Raw genomic sequence first — 19,329 nt, 5'->3', positions numbered from 1 at the left:
AGCAGCAAGCTAAACAGCCACATATTTTATTTTATTTTCATTTATTTTTAACTATTCTGCCCCCCCCCCCCCCAGCTCCATCAGACAGGTATTCCTATGTGAGTGGTCAGGGGGTTTTATGGACACCTAATAGGCGGCCAGGATGGTAGATGTATTAGGAGAGTGAAGGAGAAGAGCAACATGTGCAAAAGATATAAAAGCTTTATCATGAAATTTGCACGATTTACAAAGTATGTGAGAGATTCAAAAACTACAGACATTAAAAAAAAACTCATTTGGTTTTCTAATTAAAACCCAAATATTTGATTTCTCCTAACAAAACGGCACCTTGGTATATACAGCCATACTGGGAAGTGTTGTATCATGGGACCAGATTGTGTGATTGTGCTTTACAGACATTCTCAGTCACTGTACATAGAGATACGCATACATAGATGGATATTCTTATATACTATACATAAATATACATTCACATTCGAAAAGGACTAACACTCTGTTAGGACGGTGCGGCAGGTGCGGCCAAGGGATCAGGGTCGCAGCGTGTTCTTATGTTACTGCTCAGTCCAGCATGCATGGGGTTAATTCCCTTGCAGCCGATAGGCGTGGTCGGTCTTATGAGCACCTGGCGTGGGCACCTGGGGCTTGCTGTTTAGACCCACCTTCCCTCTATTTAAGGAGGCAGGTCTGTTCGCCCAGTGCCTTAGCCTTAACTCAGAATTTTTCACATCGGTGCAGACATTCGTTATGTAGGTTTCCTATTGACCCTGTAATAATTTGTACAGATGTATTTTGGGCAGTTATCTGCCTTCTATTCAGTTTTTTTAGGAATTGTATACTCCAAGGGGTACTCCTACCTGAGTTAGTCTGCTACGTGTGGTGCTGCAACAGCAGGTAGCTGTGGTGGGTGCGGCCCAGAAAGTTACTGGGAGCACATGGTCATACTTTATGTCTGTCTTGCAGTGCAGTAACTGCTAAGACTTTAGAACTCATTTGTGTCTGTTCTGTACTGCAGTGGCAGCTGCCCTGTGAGGTAACAGGGAGCACTGAGTTGGTGGTATAGCCCAGCAGTGAACCTAACTGTTGGGCCTTGCTCACACGAGGGTGCCCTGCGGTACATGGCCCAGATGGGCTCCGCAGGCTATTGTTTATTTTATTTTATTTATTTTTTTAGATAACCTGCTGACCGTAACACACTCACGCAACCAGGAAAATATGAGACAGAGACTGAGCCTGCAGCAGTGCTGGATACTGAACTACTGTAACTATACATTGTATACAGTTACAGTAAACACTACCATCAGGGATGGAGGCCCATGACATGTGAGGGGTTAAGGACAATGTGCACTCTTCAACCGACAATGCGTCACAATCCGTAGGTCATGAAAACAGGACAAAGTTTATTCAAGCAACAAGAACTACGTGTTCCAGGTGTTACCCTAATACAATTGCATAAAAACAATGTGTAAATACATGAAATAATGAAATACAAAACACAGCAAAGTAAATGATCCAGAGTAAATAAGTCAATAATAAATTACATAAAATGCATCAAAATTAAACAAGCAGAATACATGCTGAAATAAAAGCTCTAAATAAAATGCTATGGCCAAAAAATAAAATAATAATAGTAATAATAAAAACCTCTAGATTAAGCGCAGGGAGAATGCTGGTGTGTTTAGATAATTTTAGATATGGATGAAGCTACTTCGGCCATTTTTCTTGCGGCTGCGGGCATATGCGGTCGGTTATGCCTGATGGCCTAGAAGTTTTGACTCCCAATGCTGGAAGAAGACGTGTAAAGAGGCCGTCCCAGAGGAAGATGGAGGTGAAGGTTTTTCTCACAGCATTAGGGACACCTCAAGTGCTGCGAGAGAACTCATTTGCATACCGGCAAAAAAAAACAGATTTCTACCGAACGGCAGCACGGAGAAGACATCTTACAGTAGGAGAAGAATAGCCTTTAAGGCTATTTCTACGTGTGATCAACAAAAAATTTGATCTTAATGGTAGAGTCCCTTTAAGGTTTAATAAGCACATTATGTTTGGCTCCCTGGTCATCCCAAACTGCTGTTAGTCCGATAGCTGTGAAGATGTTGTTGATGCGCATGCGCCAGATTCCACTTCATTATGGGCGGATTCCGCAGCTGAGTCAGCCTCGGCATCCACCTCGCGACAGCACTCGCTGGACTAGGCCCATTCATTTGGGCCTATTCCGGAGAGGGAAGCCGCGACTGTCGGAAGCCGCAAAGCAGCAGTCGCGGCAGGTGCATTTTGGTCCTATTCTGCCGTGGCTTCCTGCATCAAAATTAGGATCAAAATACTTAGTCCCATGCATCGTTTGAAATAGCACTAAGGGTTTTAGGACTGGAGGAAGCACTAAAAAAAATAAATGGATGTATTTGGAATCAATGTATTTATATCAGACCAATTTTCTGTCAAAATGTTCATAATATTGATATCTATGACGAGCGCATAGTGGGAAGTGGAGTGTTGTACGCTGTGACAAGAGAGTCCTCCAATTCACAGCTGATGGATGAGCTACTTTCAGACCATTTTTTGACACAAAGTATCTGAGTGGGCGTCAGTCTGGTATCATAGATAGTCATAAGTGCAGATGGGGTGCTACAATGGGATTGGGGATCAGAGGGGTGAACTGAAGGAGGCTGGTTAGATGGTGTGATGTTGCTAAACACCGTGGCAGGTAATGACAAAGAAGTGCCCTCCTTAGCTTCTGGGAAGTGGCGTAGCGGGACTTGTTTAATGACAGATCAGACATAAGACACAGTGACTAAAGTCTCCCCTCTACTGTACGTCTTTCTCATTTACCTAAATAAAAAATAGCTTCTAAGTACAGTATACCTCCCCATAATCCCAACACTGTATTATCTGTGTATTATTACTATATCTGATGGTAAGATTCTTACTATCTCTCTAATCTCTCCCCCAGTTTAGTCTTTCTTGCATGAAATGCGCTGTACCTAGCCACTCTCATGTCTGAATCTACAATCGATTCGTAAATCGGGATCATAGAAAATTTATAATAAACCTATGCACACGTACATAAATCTATAATACTGCTTACTGAGCACTTATTTTCTTTATGTATAGTAAAAATTTCAGAATTTAGTCTCCAAAATCCACAAATCACACCATCATATGTTAGATATACATAATATATACATTTATGTCCTTTAATAGATACAACTTCGTTACGGCGCATTGTGAATTCATTCTTTGGCCGTCAACTAGAAATAAGTGAAACATTTCATAAAAAGTTTGATACAAATTTGCTAAAAATAACAATAGATTCTAATAATAGCAGTTCCAGTTCAGATTAAAAACCAACCTCATGGATATTCCACCATTCTGGTTGATTTCAGTCCATTATAGGCTAATTCTACATCTTGGGACCACTTTAATGTCAATCATTGTCTATGAATTGTTCCTTGTGCGGCTTTTTTAATATCTTTATTCCTCAGGCTGTATATAAGGGGGTTGATCAGAGGTGTGAACACAGTATATAGCAGGGAGAGGATCTTACCCATGGATAGTGTGAGGCCTTTTGTTGGGACAACATACACAGTGAACATGGTCCCATAGAATATGGAGACCACAATGAGGTGGGAGCTACAGGTGGAGAAGACTTTCTGTCTACCAGTACTGGATGAAATCTTTAAGACTGCCCGAACGATATAAGTATAAGACACTACGATGATGATGGTTGGGGTTATTAGAATTGGAACACCCAAAATATCAAGTTCCATGTGAACAATAAAGGTGTCGGAGCAGGAAAGTTCTAATAAGGGAAGAAGGTCACAGAATAAATGGTCAATGATATTTGTTCCACAAAAGTATAACGTTGATGATGTAAAAGTGATAACGAATGAGAAGGAAAAACCTAAGAAATAACTCAGAACAACCAATTTAATACAAAATCCATTTTTCATGATAGAGGTGTAACGGAGGGGATTACAGATGGCCACATATCTGTCATAGGACATCACAGTCAGGAGATAACATTCACAGGCTTCTGCAGAGCAGAAAAAATACAGTTGTGTGAAACAGCCAACAAAAGTAATGGCCGCCCCATTATTCAGGAGGACATAGAAAAAGTTGGGGATGAAATTTGTAGACAACAAAATGTCACTGATGGAGAGTTGTGAGATGAAGAAGTACATTGGGGTGTGGAGGATCTTACTGGTGGACACCAATAATATTATCAGGAGGTTCCCACATAGTGTTAGACTGTAAACAATAAGGAACAGAAGGAAGAGAAGATTTCTTAAAAGACGACTGCCTTGAAATCCTAAAAGGAAAAACTCTGTGACCACCGTCAGATTGTTCTGCAAGTAGAACGAGAACGTGAAACAATCTTAAGTAATGTAAAAATAAAGACACAATATTATCTGCCCAAGTGAGTGTCAGAAGGAAATGGCGATTCATGAGCTGGACGAGAAATGTGAAGAGGAATCTGATGAATTACTTGAAGACTAGGGTTGAGCGATCGAGATCGGAAAAGATCGGATTCCGATCGGCGATTGAGTAAATTTCACGATCGTGATCAGAATTCCGACCCGATCTATTCCAGCGGGATCGAGATCGGAGGTTATCTCAAGATCGGCTCAACCCCAAAAGTGACTTTTCCCATAGAAAAGCATTGACTAGGGTTGAGGATCGGGATCGGAAAAGATCGGATTCCGTTCGGCGATCGAGCAAATTTCACGATCGAGATCAGGATCGAGATCGGCTGGAAAATGATCGGAAATCGGATTTTAAAATCGATCTTGAAATCTCAAGATCAGCTCAACCCTATTGAAGACACTAAAACTATACAGTCTTCTTATAGTAGTGGGTGTATTATGTAAGGGATTTAAGGAACTGAAGTTACAAATTGTGTTGTGACACTAATAAATATCGGAAAAAAAAATGGAAAGATACATTGTAATTTTTAAATTAAAAATAGATTACTATAAACACAAACAGGAAAAATCTCTTCTTCTATAATTATTACTCCATATGTAATGACCTGTAATATAAAGCTTGTTCTCCGAGTCTCCACCAAATGGAATAGAAATTCATCAAAAGCCTGCACATACTTCAAAAGGGATTCATGAAACTTCAGCTTGTCCTACAAAGAAGTCCCTCGCCCAACTCCACTGCCCTTTCCAAATATGGCTACACAAAAGCTAATTTATTTTAAGGAATGTTACTTTTTTATATGCAAATTAAGTAAATTATAAGAAAAACACTAGAAGACTGTAATTATTGCAGTGAAACCCATACGAGATGTAACGGGATTTGTGTTACATTATTGTGTAACGTGATACAAATTGTCTCCTCTATTGTAACATTTATATACAGATGGAGCAAAGGTAACCTTGACTTTCCGCAGAATGCTAACTTGCTGCAGTCTGTTGTCCTAACAATAAAATCATTGACACATCCTAGATAACAAAGTGTGCACAGTGTTGGTAAAGTGATGACTGTGAAGGTCAACTCTGCTACATCTTCTGGCATTGGGGAATGTTCACCTGACTGAAATTTTCCCCTAAATGATTATTTAGTTTTAGGTCATTTTTCCAGCTGAAAAATTCAGCTTCAAGATTTGAGGCTGAATTTTTCCAATTGAGCACATTCCGTGGCAGATTCCTCAGTAAAAATGAGCAAGCTTCACACTTGACAATCAATATTTTTCTTAACTTCAATGCGAGTTATCAGGCAGAATCCACAGGATGGTTATTTTGTTCCAGTAGTCGAACGATTCAGCTAGGAATACAATTCAGCATCTGAATCCCATTGAAATCAATGAATTAATTCGGGACTGATTATGAGTTGGAATATAACTCAAATTCAGCACCAAATTCCATCATGTGAACATGCCCTAATCTATATAAAATAAAATGTAACCTTAGCTCCTCACATGGCTATCTGGCTCTCTCTTTTTATCCCATTTTTCTCTTCTGCAATCATAGTAACATATTCGATAAGGTTGGATGAAGACAAAGGTCCTTACAGTCCATCCTATAACCCTACAGTGCTGGTGCAGACAGGCAAAAAATATGATGCTGGTGAAATGTTCTTTCCTCTAGACATAGAGTATGTCCCCTTATCACTGTCACTGGTCTAGGTTTAGAGCATATTCCCTTGTCATTCTCACTGGTCTAAGTGTAGAGGATAAAAAAGCCCAACAATGAATCTAGCAAACACCTTCTTAGTATAAAACTTAGCCTTTAATGTATAACATCCAAGATAAAACAAACATCGATACTGGTATATCAGGATTTGTCCATGATGGCAGATGGAAAAAATAAGCGTCTGGCTGACGCGTTTCGAAGCACTACAATGGCTTCTTACTCATAGCCTGAGACAGTCACCGGTCTAGGTGTAGAAGATGTCCCCTTATCACTGTCACCGGTCTAGGTGTAGAGGATGTCTCCTTGTCACTGTCACTGATCTAGGTGTAGAGGATGTCTCCTTGTCACTGTCACCGGTCTAGGTGTAGAGGATGTCTCCTTGTCACTGTCACTGGTCTAGGTGTAGAGGACGTCTCCTTGTCACTGTCACCGGTCTAGGTGTAGAGGATTTCCCCTTGTCACTGTCACTGGTCTAGGTGTTCAGGGCATCCCCTGTTCACTGTCACTGGTCTAGGTGTAGAGGACGTCCCCTTGTCACTGTCACTGGTCTAGGTGTAGAGGACGTCTCCTTGTCACTGTCACTGGTCTAGGTGTAGAGGATGTCCCCTTGTCACTGTCACTGGTCTAGGTGTAGAGGACGTCCCCTTGTTACTGTCACTGGTCTAGGTATAGAAGATGTCTCCTTGTCACTGTCGCCGGCCTAGGTGTAGAGGACGTTCCCTTGTTACTGTCACCGGTCTAGGTGTAGAGGACGTCCCCTTGTTACTGTCACCAGTCTAGATGTAGAGGATGTCCCCTTGTCACTGTCAGTGGTCTAGGTGTAGAGGACGTCCTCTTGTCACTGTCACTGGTCTAGGTGTAGAGGACGTTCCCTTGTTACTGTCACCGGTCTAGGTGTAGAGGATGTCTCCTTGTCACTGTCACTGGCCTAGGTGTAGAGGACGTCCCCTTGTCACTGTCACTGGCCTAGGTGTAGAGGACGTCCCCTTGTCACTGTCACTTGTCCAGGTGTAGAGGACGTTCCCTTGTCACAGTCACCGGTGTAGGTGTAGAGGACGTCTCCTTGTCACTGTCACTGGCCTAGGTGTAGAGGACGTCCCCTTGTCACTGTCACTTGTCCAGGTGTAGAGGACGTCCCCTTGTCACTGTCACTGGTCTAGGTGTAGAGGACGTCTCCTTGTCACTGTCACTGGTCTAGGTGTAGAGGACGTCTCCTTGTCACTGTCACTGGTCTAGGTGTAGAGGATGTCCCCTTGTCACTGTCACTGGTCTAGGTGTAGAGGACGTCTCCTTGTCACTGTCACTGGTCTAGGTGTAGAGGACGTCCCCTTGTCACTGTCACTAGTCTAGGTGTAGAGGATGTCCCCTTGTTACTGTCACTGGTCTAGGTATAGAAGATGTCTCCTTGTCACTGTCGCCGGCCTAGGTGTAGAGGACGTTCCCTTGTTACTGTCACCGGTCTAGGTGTAGAGGACGTCCCCTTGTTACTGTCACCGGTCTAGATGTAGAGGATGTCCCCTTGTCACTGTCAGTGGTCTAGGTGTAGAGGACGTCCCCTTGTCACTGTCAGTGGTCTAGGTGTAGAGGACGTCCTCTTGTCACTGTCACTGGTCTAGGTGTAGAGGACGTTCCCTTGTTACTGTCACCGGTCTAGGTGTAGAGGATGTCTCCTTGTCACTGTCACTGGCCTAGGTGTAGAGGACGTCCCCTTGTCACTGTCACTGGCCTAGGTGTAGAGGACGTCCCCTTGTCACTGTCACTTGTCCAGGTGTAGAGGACGTTCCCTTGTCACAGTCACTGGTCTAGGTGTAGAGGACGTCCCCTTGTCACTGTCACTTGTCCAGGTGTAGAGGACGTTCCCTTGTCACAGTCACTGGTCTAGGTGTAGAGGACGTCCCCTTGTCACTGTCACTGGTCTAGGTGTAGAGGTCGTCTCCTTGTCACTGTCACCACCGGTCTAGGTGTAGAGGATGTCCTCTTGTCACTGTCACTTGTCCAGGTGTAGAGGACGTTCCCTTGTCACAGTCACTGGTCTAGATGTAAAGGATGTCCCCTTGTCACTGTCAGTGGTCTAGGTGTAGAGGACGTCCTCTTGTCACTGTCACTGGTCTAGGTGTAGAGGACGTTCCCTTGTTACTGTCACCGGTCTAGGTGTAGAGGATGTCTCCTTGTCACTGTCACTGGCCTAGGTGTAGAGGACGTCCCCTTGTCACTGTCACTGGCCTAGGTGTAGAGGACGTCCCCTTGTCACTGTCACTTGTCCAGGTGTAGAGGACGTTCCCTTGTCACAGTCACTGGTCTAGGTGTAGAGGACGTCTCCTTGTCACTGTCACCGGTGTAGGTGTAGAGGACGTCCCCTTGTCACTGTCACTGGTGTAGGTATAGAGGACGTCCCCTTGTCACTGTCACTGGTCTAGGTGTAGAGGACGTCTCCTTGTCACTGTCACCACCGGTCTAGGTGTAGAGGATGTCCCCTTGTCACTGTCACTTGTCCAGGTGTAGAGGACGTTCCCTTGTCACAGTCACTGGTCTAGGTGTAGAGGATGTCTCCTTGTTACTGTCACTGGTCTAGGTGTAGAGGACGTCACCTTGTCACTGTCACTGGTCTAGGTGTAGAGGACGTCACCTTGTCACTGTCACTGGTCTAGGTGTAGAGGATGTCCCCTTGTCACTGTCACTGGTCTAGGTGTAGAGGACGTCACCTTGTCACTGTCACTGGTCTAGGTGTAGAGGATGTCCCCTTGTCACAGTCACTAGTCTAGGTGTAGAGGATGTCTCCTTGTCACTGTCACCGGTGTAGGTGTAGAGGACGTCCCCTTGTCACTGTCACTGGTCTAGGTGTAGAGGGTGTCCCCTTGTCACTGTCACTGGTCTAGGTGTAGAGGGTGTCCCCTTGTCACTGTTACCACCGGTCTAGGTGTAGAGGATGTCTCCTTGTCATTGTCACTGGTCTAGGTGTAGAGGACGTCTTTACAAAAGATTAGAAAGTCCTTTGTGTTGTCCCTTCATGTATTTGCACATTGTTATTAGATCTCCCTATAGCCAGGTTTTTTTCTAAATAACCCCAACCCTTTAGAATTGGAAATGCAACTCTGTTCGGGTCTTTGAGCATTTATCTACAATCTAATATTTCCCTGTGCAGAGAAGCCTGTAATCTGCCAGAATCAGGATACACCAGAGCAGTTTATATTCCTACATCCTCTATATACAAATGGAGCAGAATTAACCCAAACTTCTGCAACTGGTTAAACTGCTGCAGAGAGATATCTTATCACAGAGGACAACTAAAAGTTATTGAAAAAACATAACAATGTACAAATAATGGAAGGGACGGCACAAGGAACCTTCTAATGATCTTATAACTCTTAAGATGGTGACAGTGACAAAGAGACGTCCTGTATGACGAGAGGAGAGAACATGTCACCAGCAGCATAGACTGTAAGAGCATCGAGACTATGGCAGATTACATGAGATGTGTCTACAAGACTAATAATAATAATAATAATAATAATAATAATAATAATAATAATAATAATAGTAGTAATAATAATAATAATAATAATAATAATAATAATAATAATAATAATAATAATAATAATAAATACATTATACACTTACCTCTGATATTTCCATTCTCCTAATATAATACACATTTCTCAGCTTCTCCTTTATTCCTCCATCACTGAATAAAACCGAATAAAACTCATGTAAAACAAACCATCCAATGTAAAGCTCTTGTGTGATGTGACAGACACATAATCCAGACAGTCACTACCTGTATATATAGAGATAGACACAATCTAACACAAAGGGGAGGCAATGGATTGTGGGAAAGTTTCTCCATGACCTCAGGTGTCTCTTCTGTTCCAAAAACTTCTAATGAGTCGTTGTCAGGAGATCACTAAAAGTTCTCTCAGCAAAAAGTAAAACTTCTCTTTTGATTTACATTTGGTTTCTATAAAGAAATTGGCAACATAGAAAGTCTCTGATATGACATCGGGAGTCTCTCGTGTTCTGGTCACTTGTGTTTAATGTTTCATCTTTGTCAGGAGACGACTAAAGTTTCTTCAGTAAAACAGAAAACTTCAAGATAAAACTTATCTAATACATTCAACTTCTTGGGAAACAAAGTTGCAGAAAGTTCAGTCATTGGCATTGGGACGATAGCCATAGACATATTGTATTGGAGCCTTTGTCTCCCCCAGACCCTCTGTCCATTGTAGACATCTTGCAAGATTCAATTTGAATTTAACAGCTTGTCCAATAGTTTTGTTCATGTCTAAACTAGAGATGAGCGAATCGAAGCAGAGGAAGTTGAATTTGATCCAAATTTCAGGAAAACTTCGATACATATTGAAGCTGGATTTCTTCACACTTCGTGGTAGCAAATAACATTCTTTCAAAAATGGCTGCTGCAGATGTTAGGACATGGGATCACCCTCAATAACATGTGTGGAGCCAATCTGCAGCCAGCCAGGCCTGAGATGTCACAGCCCTAGAAATATCTTCCGCCGTTTTAGGTTCAGACATTTTACATTGTACTTAATGCGACACATCTTGTACAGGGGAGGGGAACAGGTCGCAGCAGAGTAGGGGGGGGGAGTGGAAGCAGGGGTCACTTTCAGAGGCCTCATTTCCCAGTGTCAGCAAGCCATCATGTCATGACCAGCAACCTAGTGGTTCTAGAATGGGTAACTGGGTCATCTCCTGCATCCAAAGTCACATAAGACATTCCCAGAAAAGAATCAGTTTGATTATCAAACACAACCCTTAGTTGTCCTAGGCCCGGAAGTGGGCCCTGTGCCCTCACCTGTCCTCAACCTGCCTCTGTCTTTTGCTGTTCCCTCGACCAGAGAAGTTCTCTATACTATGGGCTCCGATCCTCTATACAGTGAGGACAAACTACTAAAGGACAGTCAGCAGCTACTGCCCAGCCAACATCTGAAGGAGACATCCGCCACTTCCTCCATTAGGCAGGAGAGGACTGATGAGGAGAGTGGCATAGGAGCTAGTGTTCCAAGCAGTCAGGCTCCTGGCTCAGATACTGTTGAGGAGGACATCAGTGACCTGCAGACAGTAGTCGATGATGATGCAGCCGATCACAATTTGGAGCTGGATGATGAAAGGGCTTCATCATTGTTGGGAGAAGAGGATGGCAGCTTGCACATGAGGCAGCAATGGAGTCAGTATGTTGGTGGCATGGCGAGGATTCAGCAGGGTGGCATCAGTGGGAGGTCAGGAGCCCGGGGTAGACCACCTGTACCACAGGAGCCTACCTGACCAGAAAGCAGTGACACAGGGGTTTACAGAGGCAGTAAAATCAATTACTCAGTGATTGGCAGTTTTTGTTAAGCTATCGGGGGGAGTTGAACATGACCATATGTCAAATCTGTCGAATATGACCATATGTTGAATCTGTGGGCACCACAGTCCTTCATCAACATATGCAGTATAACCATAAAGTGGGCTGCGAGAACCATGGTTCATCTGTGGAGATCCAGCCTCCAGTAGTAACTGCTACATCATCCAGTGGAACACACCACATTGCAGGCAGTTAAGGCTCCACCACCTCAGGTGAAGGAAGCTGTGTGTCCTTCCCATCATCTTCTGGTCCTGATGCTCCTGCTCTTCCTCCTCCTAGACAGTCATTACATCAGCAGTCGATCACCGAAGCAATTTCAAAGAGACATCAGTAAATGTGCACTCATCCAATGGTGAAGAAGCTGAACGTGCTCCTGTCCAAGTTGCTGGTGCTACAGTTCCTTCTTTTTCAGTGATGGACTCTCCACCTTTCAGAGAACTGATGGCTTGTGCCGAGCCAAGGTAGATAGTCCCAAGATGTCATTTCTTTGCCAAAAAATGCAGTACTAGCCCTGCACAAATATGTAGAACAGAAGGTGAGCCAGTCCTTTAGCCTGTCGGTGTCTGCCAAAGTGGATGACAGCAGCAATATATGGAGCTGTAACTAATGTCAAGGATAATATACTGCATGTCTTTTATGGGCCATGGGGGGAATGTGGTGCCTGCCCAGACACACCAGCAACTTGGTCAGGTGACATCACTTCCACTTTCACGTTCTCACGCCATTGGTCCTGCAACAGTGTCCGCCTCATCCTCCACTGTGTCCTTAGCCTAGACTGCAGGGACAATTTACTGTGCTCCTCCAGTATACCACATGTGCAGGGCACGGCAGTCTCACGCTGTTCTACACCTTGATTGCCTGGGTGAACGGAGTCACACAGGGGAGGAACTGTTCCGTTTCCTCCATCAAGAAATTCAATCCTGGCTTTCTCTGCAACAACTCAAAATCAGAATCATGGTAACTGACAATGAAAAGAACATGGTGTTGTCATTGCATCAAGGAGGGCTGAGCCATGCACCCAGCATGGTGCACATGTTCAATCTGGCTGTCAAGTACTTTCTTAAGTCTTTCACCCATCTGCAATACATCCTAAAAATGGCAAGTAAACTTTGCATGCACTTCAGCCACTTTTAAACCACAAAGCACACTGTCATTTAGCTGCAGCGGCAGAACAGCCTCCCACAACATAGACTGATATGCGGTTTATTCACCTGTTGGAATTTCTCCATCCATATGTTGGATTGACTGTACGAACAGAGAAAGGCCATAAACGATTTCTTGATGATCTAAGTGGACAGAGGTACTTCTCTATGTAACTTCAATGTCAGCCAGTTGCAGCTCATGGGTGACACTTTCTGTTTGCTCGTGCCCTTTGAGGAGGCCAATTTATTTGTCAGTCACCAGGACTACTGGATGAACAACATCATTCCACTGATTCATATTGTGTAAAAGATGCTGATAAATCTGGCTGGTCAGGCGAATGGAGGTTTGGAACCTACATCTCAAGGTCACATGAGCCCTGTGGAGGAGGACATTGGAGCACAAAAAATGTGTAAAAAAAATGTTTTTTTTTAGTTTTTTTTTTTTTATACAGGTGATAGGAGAGGAGAAACTGGAAAAACCAGAACAGCAAGAGAGAGATGATGATGACAAGGCGGATGACCAAGACACTTTGTGGCAGTATACAGTGGAGAATAATGCAGGAAGTCCCTCCAAGTCTGTTGCGCAAATGGCCCAATGCATACTCATATGCTTATGTAGTGACAGCCAAATTGTCATCAGCAGAGGCATGACTGGCTCTACACCATGTTGGTCGCTACCTATCTGTGACATTATGCAGTCTCTCACAGGTCTGACCAGGGGGCCCTGGGCACAGAAAAGAATCTGAACCAGCAGGAGCTTGCATACTTCGAGTCCACCCTGCCACCTTTTTTTGAAGATCTACTGGACTACTGGGCAGCCAAATTGGAATTGTGGTTGCAACTGGCTGACTTTGCCCTGGAAAAACTGTCCTGCCCGGCCAATAGTGTGGCATTAGAGCAGGTGTTTAGTGCAGCGGGGGACATAGTCACCCCAATGAGAACTGGCCTGTCCACCCAAAATGTGGAGAGACTGACCTTTTGTCAAGACGAATTAGGTGTGGATCAGCCAGGATTTCCACCCACCAATGCCTGGTGCATCATATTAAATCATCCATGCTGCTTCATTCAAACCTTGACAGAGGAGACCAGTTTCTTCTGGCTAGCTGCATCAGCTGGAAAATGCTACTCTTTACAGCCGCCATCATCAGCAGGTACTGTTTGTGCAACCCGCCTCCACATTATTTCACCTTGCTACTATGTGGCCACCTAAGGCTGCCGAAACCTCCACATTATGTCTTTTGCCCCTCTCTAGCCTCCTAAGGCTGCTTCCTCCTCAACATTATGTCACTGTTCCACTCTGTGGCCACCTAAGGCTGGTGACATCAACACATAATGTCACCTTGCTACTCTGTGGCCTCCTTATGCTGATGCCACCTCCCCACTCTGTCACTGGGTCACTCAATAGCCTCCTAAGGCTGCTGCCACCTCCCAAGTGTTTCACCTTTCCACTCTGTGGCCTTCTAAGGCTGCTGCCACCACATTATGTCACCTTGCCACTCTGTGGTCTCCTCACACTGCTGTCAGCACCAAACTCTGTAACTGGGCACTGTATGGCCTCCTCATGCTGCTACTACCTCAACACTATGTCACTTCTCATGCTGTTCCCACTCCATGACTGGGCCACTATTGTACCTTTTTGACCTGGTTGACATCATCATTTATTTGACCCTTCTTTTGATCTGTCAAAAGGAAGGAGAAATAAGACACACAACAGATCCTGTCAGTGTAACAGCTGTAAGACCTGTATGGTCCCATTGAATTGGCTTATGATTTGGTAGCCAAAAGCAGAAGTAGATGCAAAACACAGAAGACCTGCAAATATTCCATTCACGTGTCATCTCTGTTTTGCTTCCACTCCTGTTTAATTTTGGCATCAGCAATACCGATGGATTACTGACCAAATCATGACCAAGTGAAGGCAGATTCTCAACAGGCAGGATCTGTCTTTTTTTTTTTTTTTTTTGGGGGGGGAGGGTATTTTTCTGAAGGATCAGAGGAAGGCCAAAATAATCAGTGACGTCTACACAAAGTTACTGCTGACCCCTCTTCTCTCTGTCAGGGGGGCGCTACTTGTATAAGAGTTTACTAGAACAGGTTCTGTAGACATTAGAGATGAGAGAACACTAAAATGTTCGAGGTTCGAAATTCGATTCGAACAGCCGCTCACTGTTCGAGTGTTCGAATGGGTTTCGAACCCCATTATAGTCTATGGGGAACATATACTCGTTAAGGGGGAAACCCAAATCCGTGTCTGGAGGGTCACCAAGTCCACTATGACACCCCAGGAAATGATACCAACACCCTGGAATGACACTGGGACAGCAGGGGAAGCATGTCTGGGGGCATAAAAGTCACTTTATTTCATGGAAATCCCTGTCAGTTTGCGATTTTCGCAAGCTAACTTTTCCCCATAGAAATGCATTGGCCAGTGCTGATTGGACAGAATACGGAATTCGACCAATCAGCGCTGGCTCTGCTGAAGGAGGCGGAGTCTAAGATCGCTCCACACCAGTCTCCATTCAGGTCCGACCTTAGACTCCGCCTCCTCCGGCAGAGCCAGCGCTGATTGGCCGAAGGCTGGCCAATGCATTCCTATGCGAATGCAGAGACTTAGCAGTGCTGAGCCAGTTCTGCTCAACTACACATCTGATGCACACTCGGCACTGCTACATCAGATGTAACAATCTGATGTAGCAGAGCCGAGGGTGCACTAGAACCCCTGTGCAAACTCAGTTCACGCTAATAGAATGCATTGGCCAGCGCTGATTGGCCAATGCATTCTATTAGCCCGATGAAGTAGAGCTGAATGTGTGCGCTAAGCACACACATTCAGCTCTACTTCATTGGACTAATAGAATGCATTGGCCAGCGCTGATTGGCCAGAGTACGGAACTCGACCAATCAGCGCTGGCTCTGCTGGAGGAGGCAGAGTCTAAGATCGCTCCACACCAGTCTCCATTAAGGTCCGACCTTAGACTCCGCCTCCTCCGGCAGAGCCAGCGCTGATTGGCCGAAGGCTGGCCAATGCATTCTATTAGCGTGAGCTGAGTTTGCACAGGGGTTCTAGTGCACACTCGGCTCTGCTACATCAGATGTACATCATCTGATGTAGCAGTGCCGAGTGTGCATCAGATGTAGCAGTGCCGAGTGTGCATCATATGTGTAGTTGAGCAGAACTGGCTCAGCACTGCTAAGTCTCTGCATTCGCATAGGAATGCATTGGCCAGCCTTCGGCCAATCAGCGCTGGCTCTGCCGGAGGAGGCGGAGTCTAAGGTCGGACCTGAATGGAGACTGGTGTGGAGCGATCTTAGACTCCGCCTCCTCCAGCAGAGCCAGCGCTGATTGGTCGAGTTCCGTACTCTGGCCAATCAGCGCTGGCCAATGCATTCCTATTGGAAAAAGTTTATGTCACAAAAATCACAATTACACCTCCGATAGAGCCCCAAAAAGTTATTTTTAATAACATTCCCCCCTAAATAAAGGTTATCCCTAGCTATCCCTGCCTGTACAGCTATCCCTGTCTCATAGTCACAAAGTTCACATTCTCATATGACCCGGATTTGAAATCCACTATTCGTCTAAAATGGAGGTCACCTGATTTCGGCAGCCAATGACTTTTTCCGATTTTTTTCGATGCCTCCGGTGTCGTAGTTCCTGTCCCACCTCCCCTGCGCTGTTATTGGTGCAAAAAAAGCACCAGGGAAGGTGGGAGGGGAATCAAATTTTTTTGGAGTTTGCCACGTGATGTTCGATTCTAATCGAACACATCGAACAGCCTGATATCTGATCGAACATGTGTTCCATAGAACACTGTTCGCTCATCTCTAGTAGACATCTGTGTGGAATCAGCAAAAGGAGGGCGCTCTTTCACACTACAGTAGGATCTTGGGCCTTTTTACGGTTCTTTATACCTGGCACTAACATCGATGTGTAAGGCTTGAGTTAGTTGAACAGTTTTGGCCTCATAACCGGCCAAATAAGTGAGGTGTGCGGCGGTTCTAAGACTGAAGCCGGTCATGTGCATGTCATACTGACTCACTGTATTGTTTCACTACCACTGTAGACTCCCCATGTGTCCCTGATCAAATGTCACATCATCAGACAGATTACTGAGGAACTTCATGGAGAAGAGATCTCTCATTTTTTGTGGTTTCCTGATCCCAAGATCTTCAAGGAACTGAAATTCTCCAAGGGTCCTGTGTGATCTGGCATGAATTACTTTTGAAAGTTGGTGTCTATTTTGTGGGGGGATATTTTGAGGGTAAAATGAAGTCACTTTTTGGTACTCCCCACTGCATTATCACCTTTGGGGCACCTGATAATGATTCTGCCCTCTAAAAGCCTCATGGCACCTCTTGCCTTCTACGGCCTGCTGTGAGCCAATACAGAAGGTTTCCTCCACATGTGGGGAATTTCCATAGTCAAGAGAAAATGTGTAACAAACTGTCAGACACATTTTCACCTTTAACACCTTGTAAAAATCAGAAAATGTGGCCAAAGCAGAATTTTATCACAAAAAATATAATAATTTATGGGGGTGAAAGAATTACTACTGGGGTTGGCAGGACTGAATTGGCACTAAGGGGCACAAAAAATTTTTCTGTTTGTGGGCTGAAGTAAAAGAATGGGGCATAAACTTAAAATGCAGGTGCCCCAATCTATCTCTAACTCAAGAGAGCATAGACACGCAGGTTCTATCATGCAGTTACAAGTAGAAGAGCAGCTCAGCAAGGGACAGTTAGGGTTCATTGTGTACACTCTATGCAACCAAAAAGGCTAACTGGGGGGCGTACTTGCACCCCTTCACAAAACTCACCCAAACCTCAGCTGGAGGAAGCCTCCACTCACCCCAAGGGCCGCAGGTCCAACTTCTACACCCAATACGAGTAAGGCGCAGAGGGATCGGAGAGGACAGGGCTGGTGCTGGCCAGGTACTCACGCAACATGCGCCTATACTTTTCCTCCTGGTGACACTAGGCCCCTCAGTGTCAGTAGTTTGGCCAGGGGGGGGGGGGGGGGGCATTAACGTGTCCCGCACCTTGGAGAGTGTTCCCCTGGTGGTTGTGGACCGGATGGCAGTTGGTAGCCTCTCGGAGAAAATCTCCTCTCTGCCATCTAGGATGGCATCTCTAACCTCGGGGGAAGTGTGTTTTCTGTCAACCAAGCTGATGAGCTTTAGTATGACCTGACCTCCACACACCAGTGCTAAAGCGTTTACAGCTCGCAGGTGGGGTCGAGGTTGCAGTAGAGGAGGAGGCTTTCTGAGAACTCCTGCCATGAATTTTGGGCTGGGAGAGGAGATAGGCCACCCCAGTTTGCAACCTGGGCCCAGACGCCACTACATTCACCAGGCCTATCATTACAGAGAAGCAGTGTCCCTGACCACAGGCGCTTGTCCATGCGTCAGTTGTCAAGGGGGCCTTACAGCAAAGTGCGGAGCTCTGGGCCCGACTGATGTTATGGGACATGTGCTGGCGCAAGGCAAGGACGGCACACCAAGAGAAGTAGTGACGGCTAAGCCCAGCATAGCCGCAGCTGCCATCAGGTGATGGAAGGCCTGAGTATCCACAAGCATAAATGCCAACATCTCCAGGGCCAGCAGTTTTGAGATGAGGCCGTTGAAGGCTTGGGCATGTGGGTGGGTTGCAGTGTACTTCTGCCTGCAATGAAACGCCTGGGAGATGGGGAGTGGCTGTGAAAAGACGCATGATGGTGCAGGCCAAAAGGAGCAGAGGCAGGAAAAGGGGCAGATGAGGGTGAACTCCCCAAAGTGTCAGAGGCAGATGTGGAGGTGTCCAAGCTGGTGGTCCGGACTGCAGCGCCAGCACTGGAAACAGTGGAAGAGGAAGTGTCGGCAACGCCGGACGACGGTTGTCCTGCGTTTGCTCTATCCCACTGAACCCAGCTGACCTTAAGGTCCAGTAAAGTTATTTTTGGAGGTCTCACCACATCACACACACACATACACAATGACGGTTAAGGGTGGGGGCTGTTGGATTTCTTATTGCCTATGCCATCTGTGGTTGTCATGGGCAACATGATTTAAAGGGATTCATGCTAATGTTTCATTTGCTTTAAAGGGGCTCTATCACTGGGAAAAGTCATTTTTATCTAATTACATCCTTGCATAGCCTTTAGAAAGTCTATTCCACACCTACCTTTAGTATGTAGATTGCCTCAGTGGCTTCTGAATAAGTCAGTTTTTATTCACATGCTAATTAAACTGGTGCACGATGCATCATGCACCTCTTTGATGTTGTTTCCTATGGGAAGTTGCTGCTGCTGATGATGACTCAGCTTCCTGTTTGCACACACACACATAGGAGATAATAGGAGAGAGGAGGCTGCTGGGAACTTCCTGTGCTGGCTGCAAGCTCATTAGCATATGAATAAAAATGGACTTATTCAGAAACCATTGAGGCAATCTACATACTAAAGGTAGGTGTGGAATAGACTTTCTAAAGCCTATGCAAGGATTTGATTAGTTAAAAATGACTTTTCTCAGTGATAAAGCCCCTTTAAATTTTTGTTTCTGTCCATACTAATGTTGAGGAAACAAGGTTTCAAAGTATTTAGACTTTCATAGAGATTCTATTGAGTTTGGAAAGTGTCCAGTGGAAAGGATGGGATAGGATTTCACATAAGTCTGCCATCCCTGGAAACTCATGGTTGAGAAACTGAGGGAGCTGA

General features: G+C 45.1%; 1 protein-coding gene across 1 annotated transcript; it reads right to left on the bottom strand.

Annotated features, from left to right (window-relative positions):
- Positions 1 to 3,425: 3,425 nt before the first annotated feature.
- Positions 3,426 to 9,767, bottom strand: LOC142204300 (olfactory receptor 11L1-like). The gene is made up of 2 exons (XM_075275610.1): positions 9,753 to 9,767; positions 3,426 to 4,343 (listed from the first exon to the last, which is right to left on the bottom strand). The coding sequence occupies exons 1-2, from the start codon at positions 9,765 to 9,767 to the stop codon at positions 3,426 to 3,428; spliced, it is 933 nt and encodes a 310-aa protein (XP_075131711.1).
- Between the last annotated feature and the right edge of the window lie 9,562 nt (positions 9,768 to 19,329).

The sequence above is a fragment of the Leptodactylus fuscus genome, chromosome 5 (genome assembly GCF_031893055.1).
Source record: "Leptodactylus fuscus isolate aLepFus1 chromosome 5, aLepFus1.hap2, whole genome shotgun sequence".
Taxonomy (NCBI): Eukaryota; Metazoa; Chordata; class Amphibia; order Anura; family Leptodactylidae; genus Leptodactylus; species Leptodactylus fuscus.
This window is presented reverse-complemented; position numbering and strand designations above follow the sequence as displayed.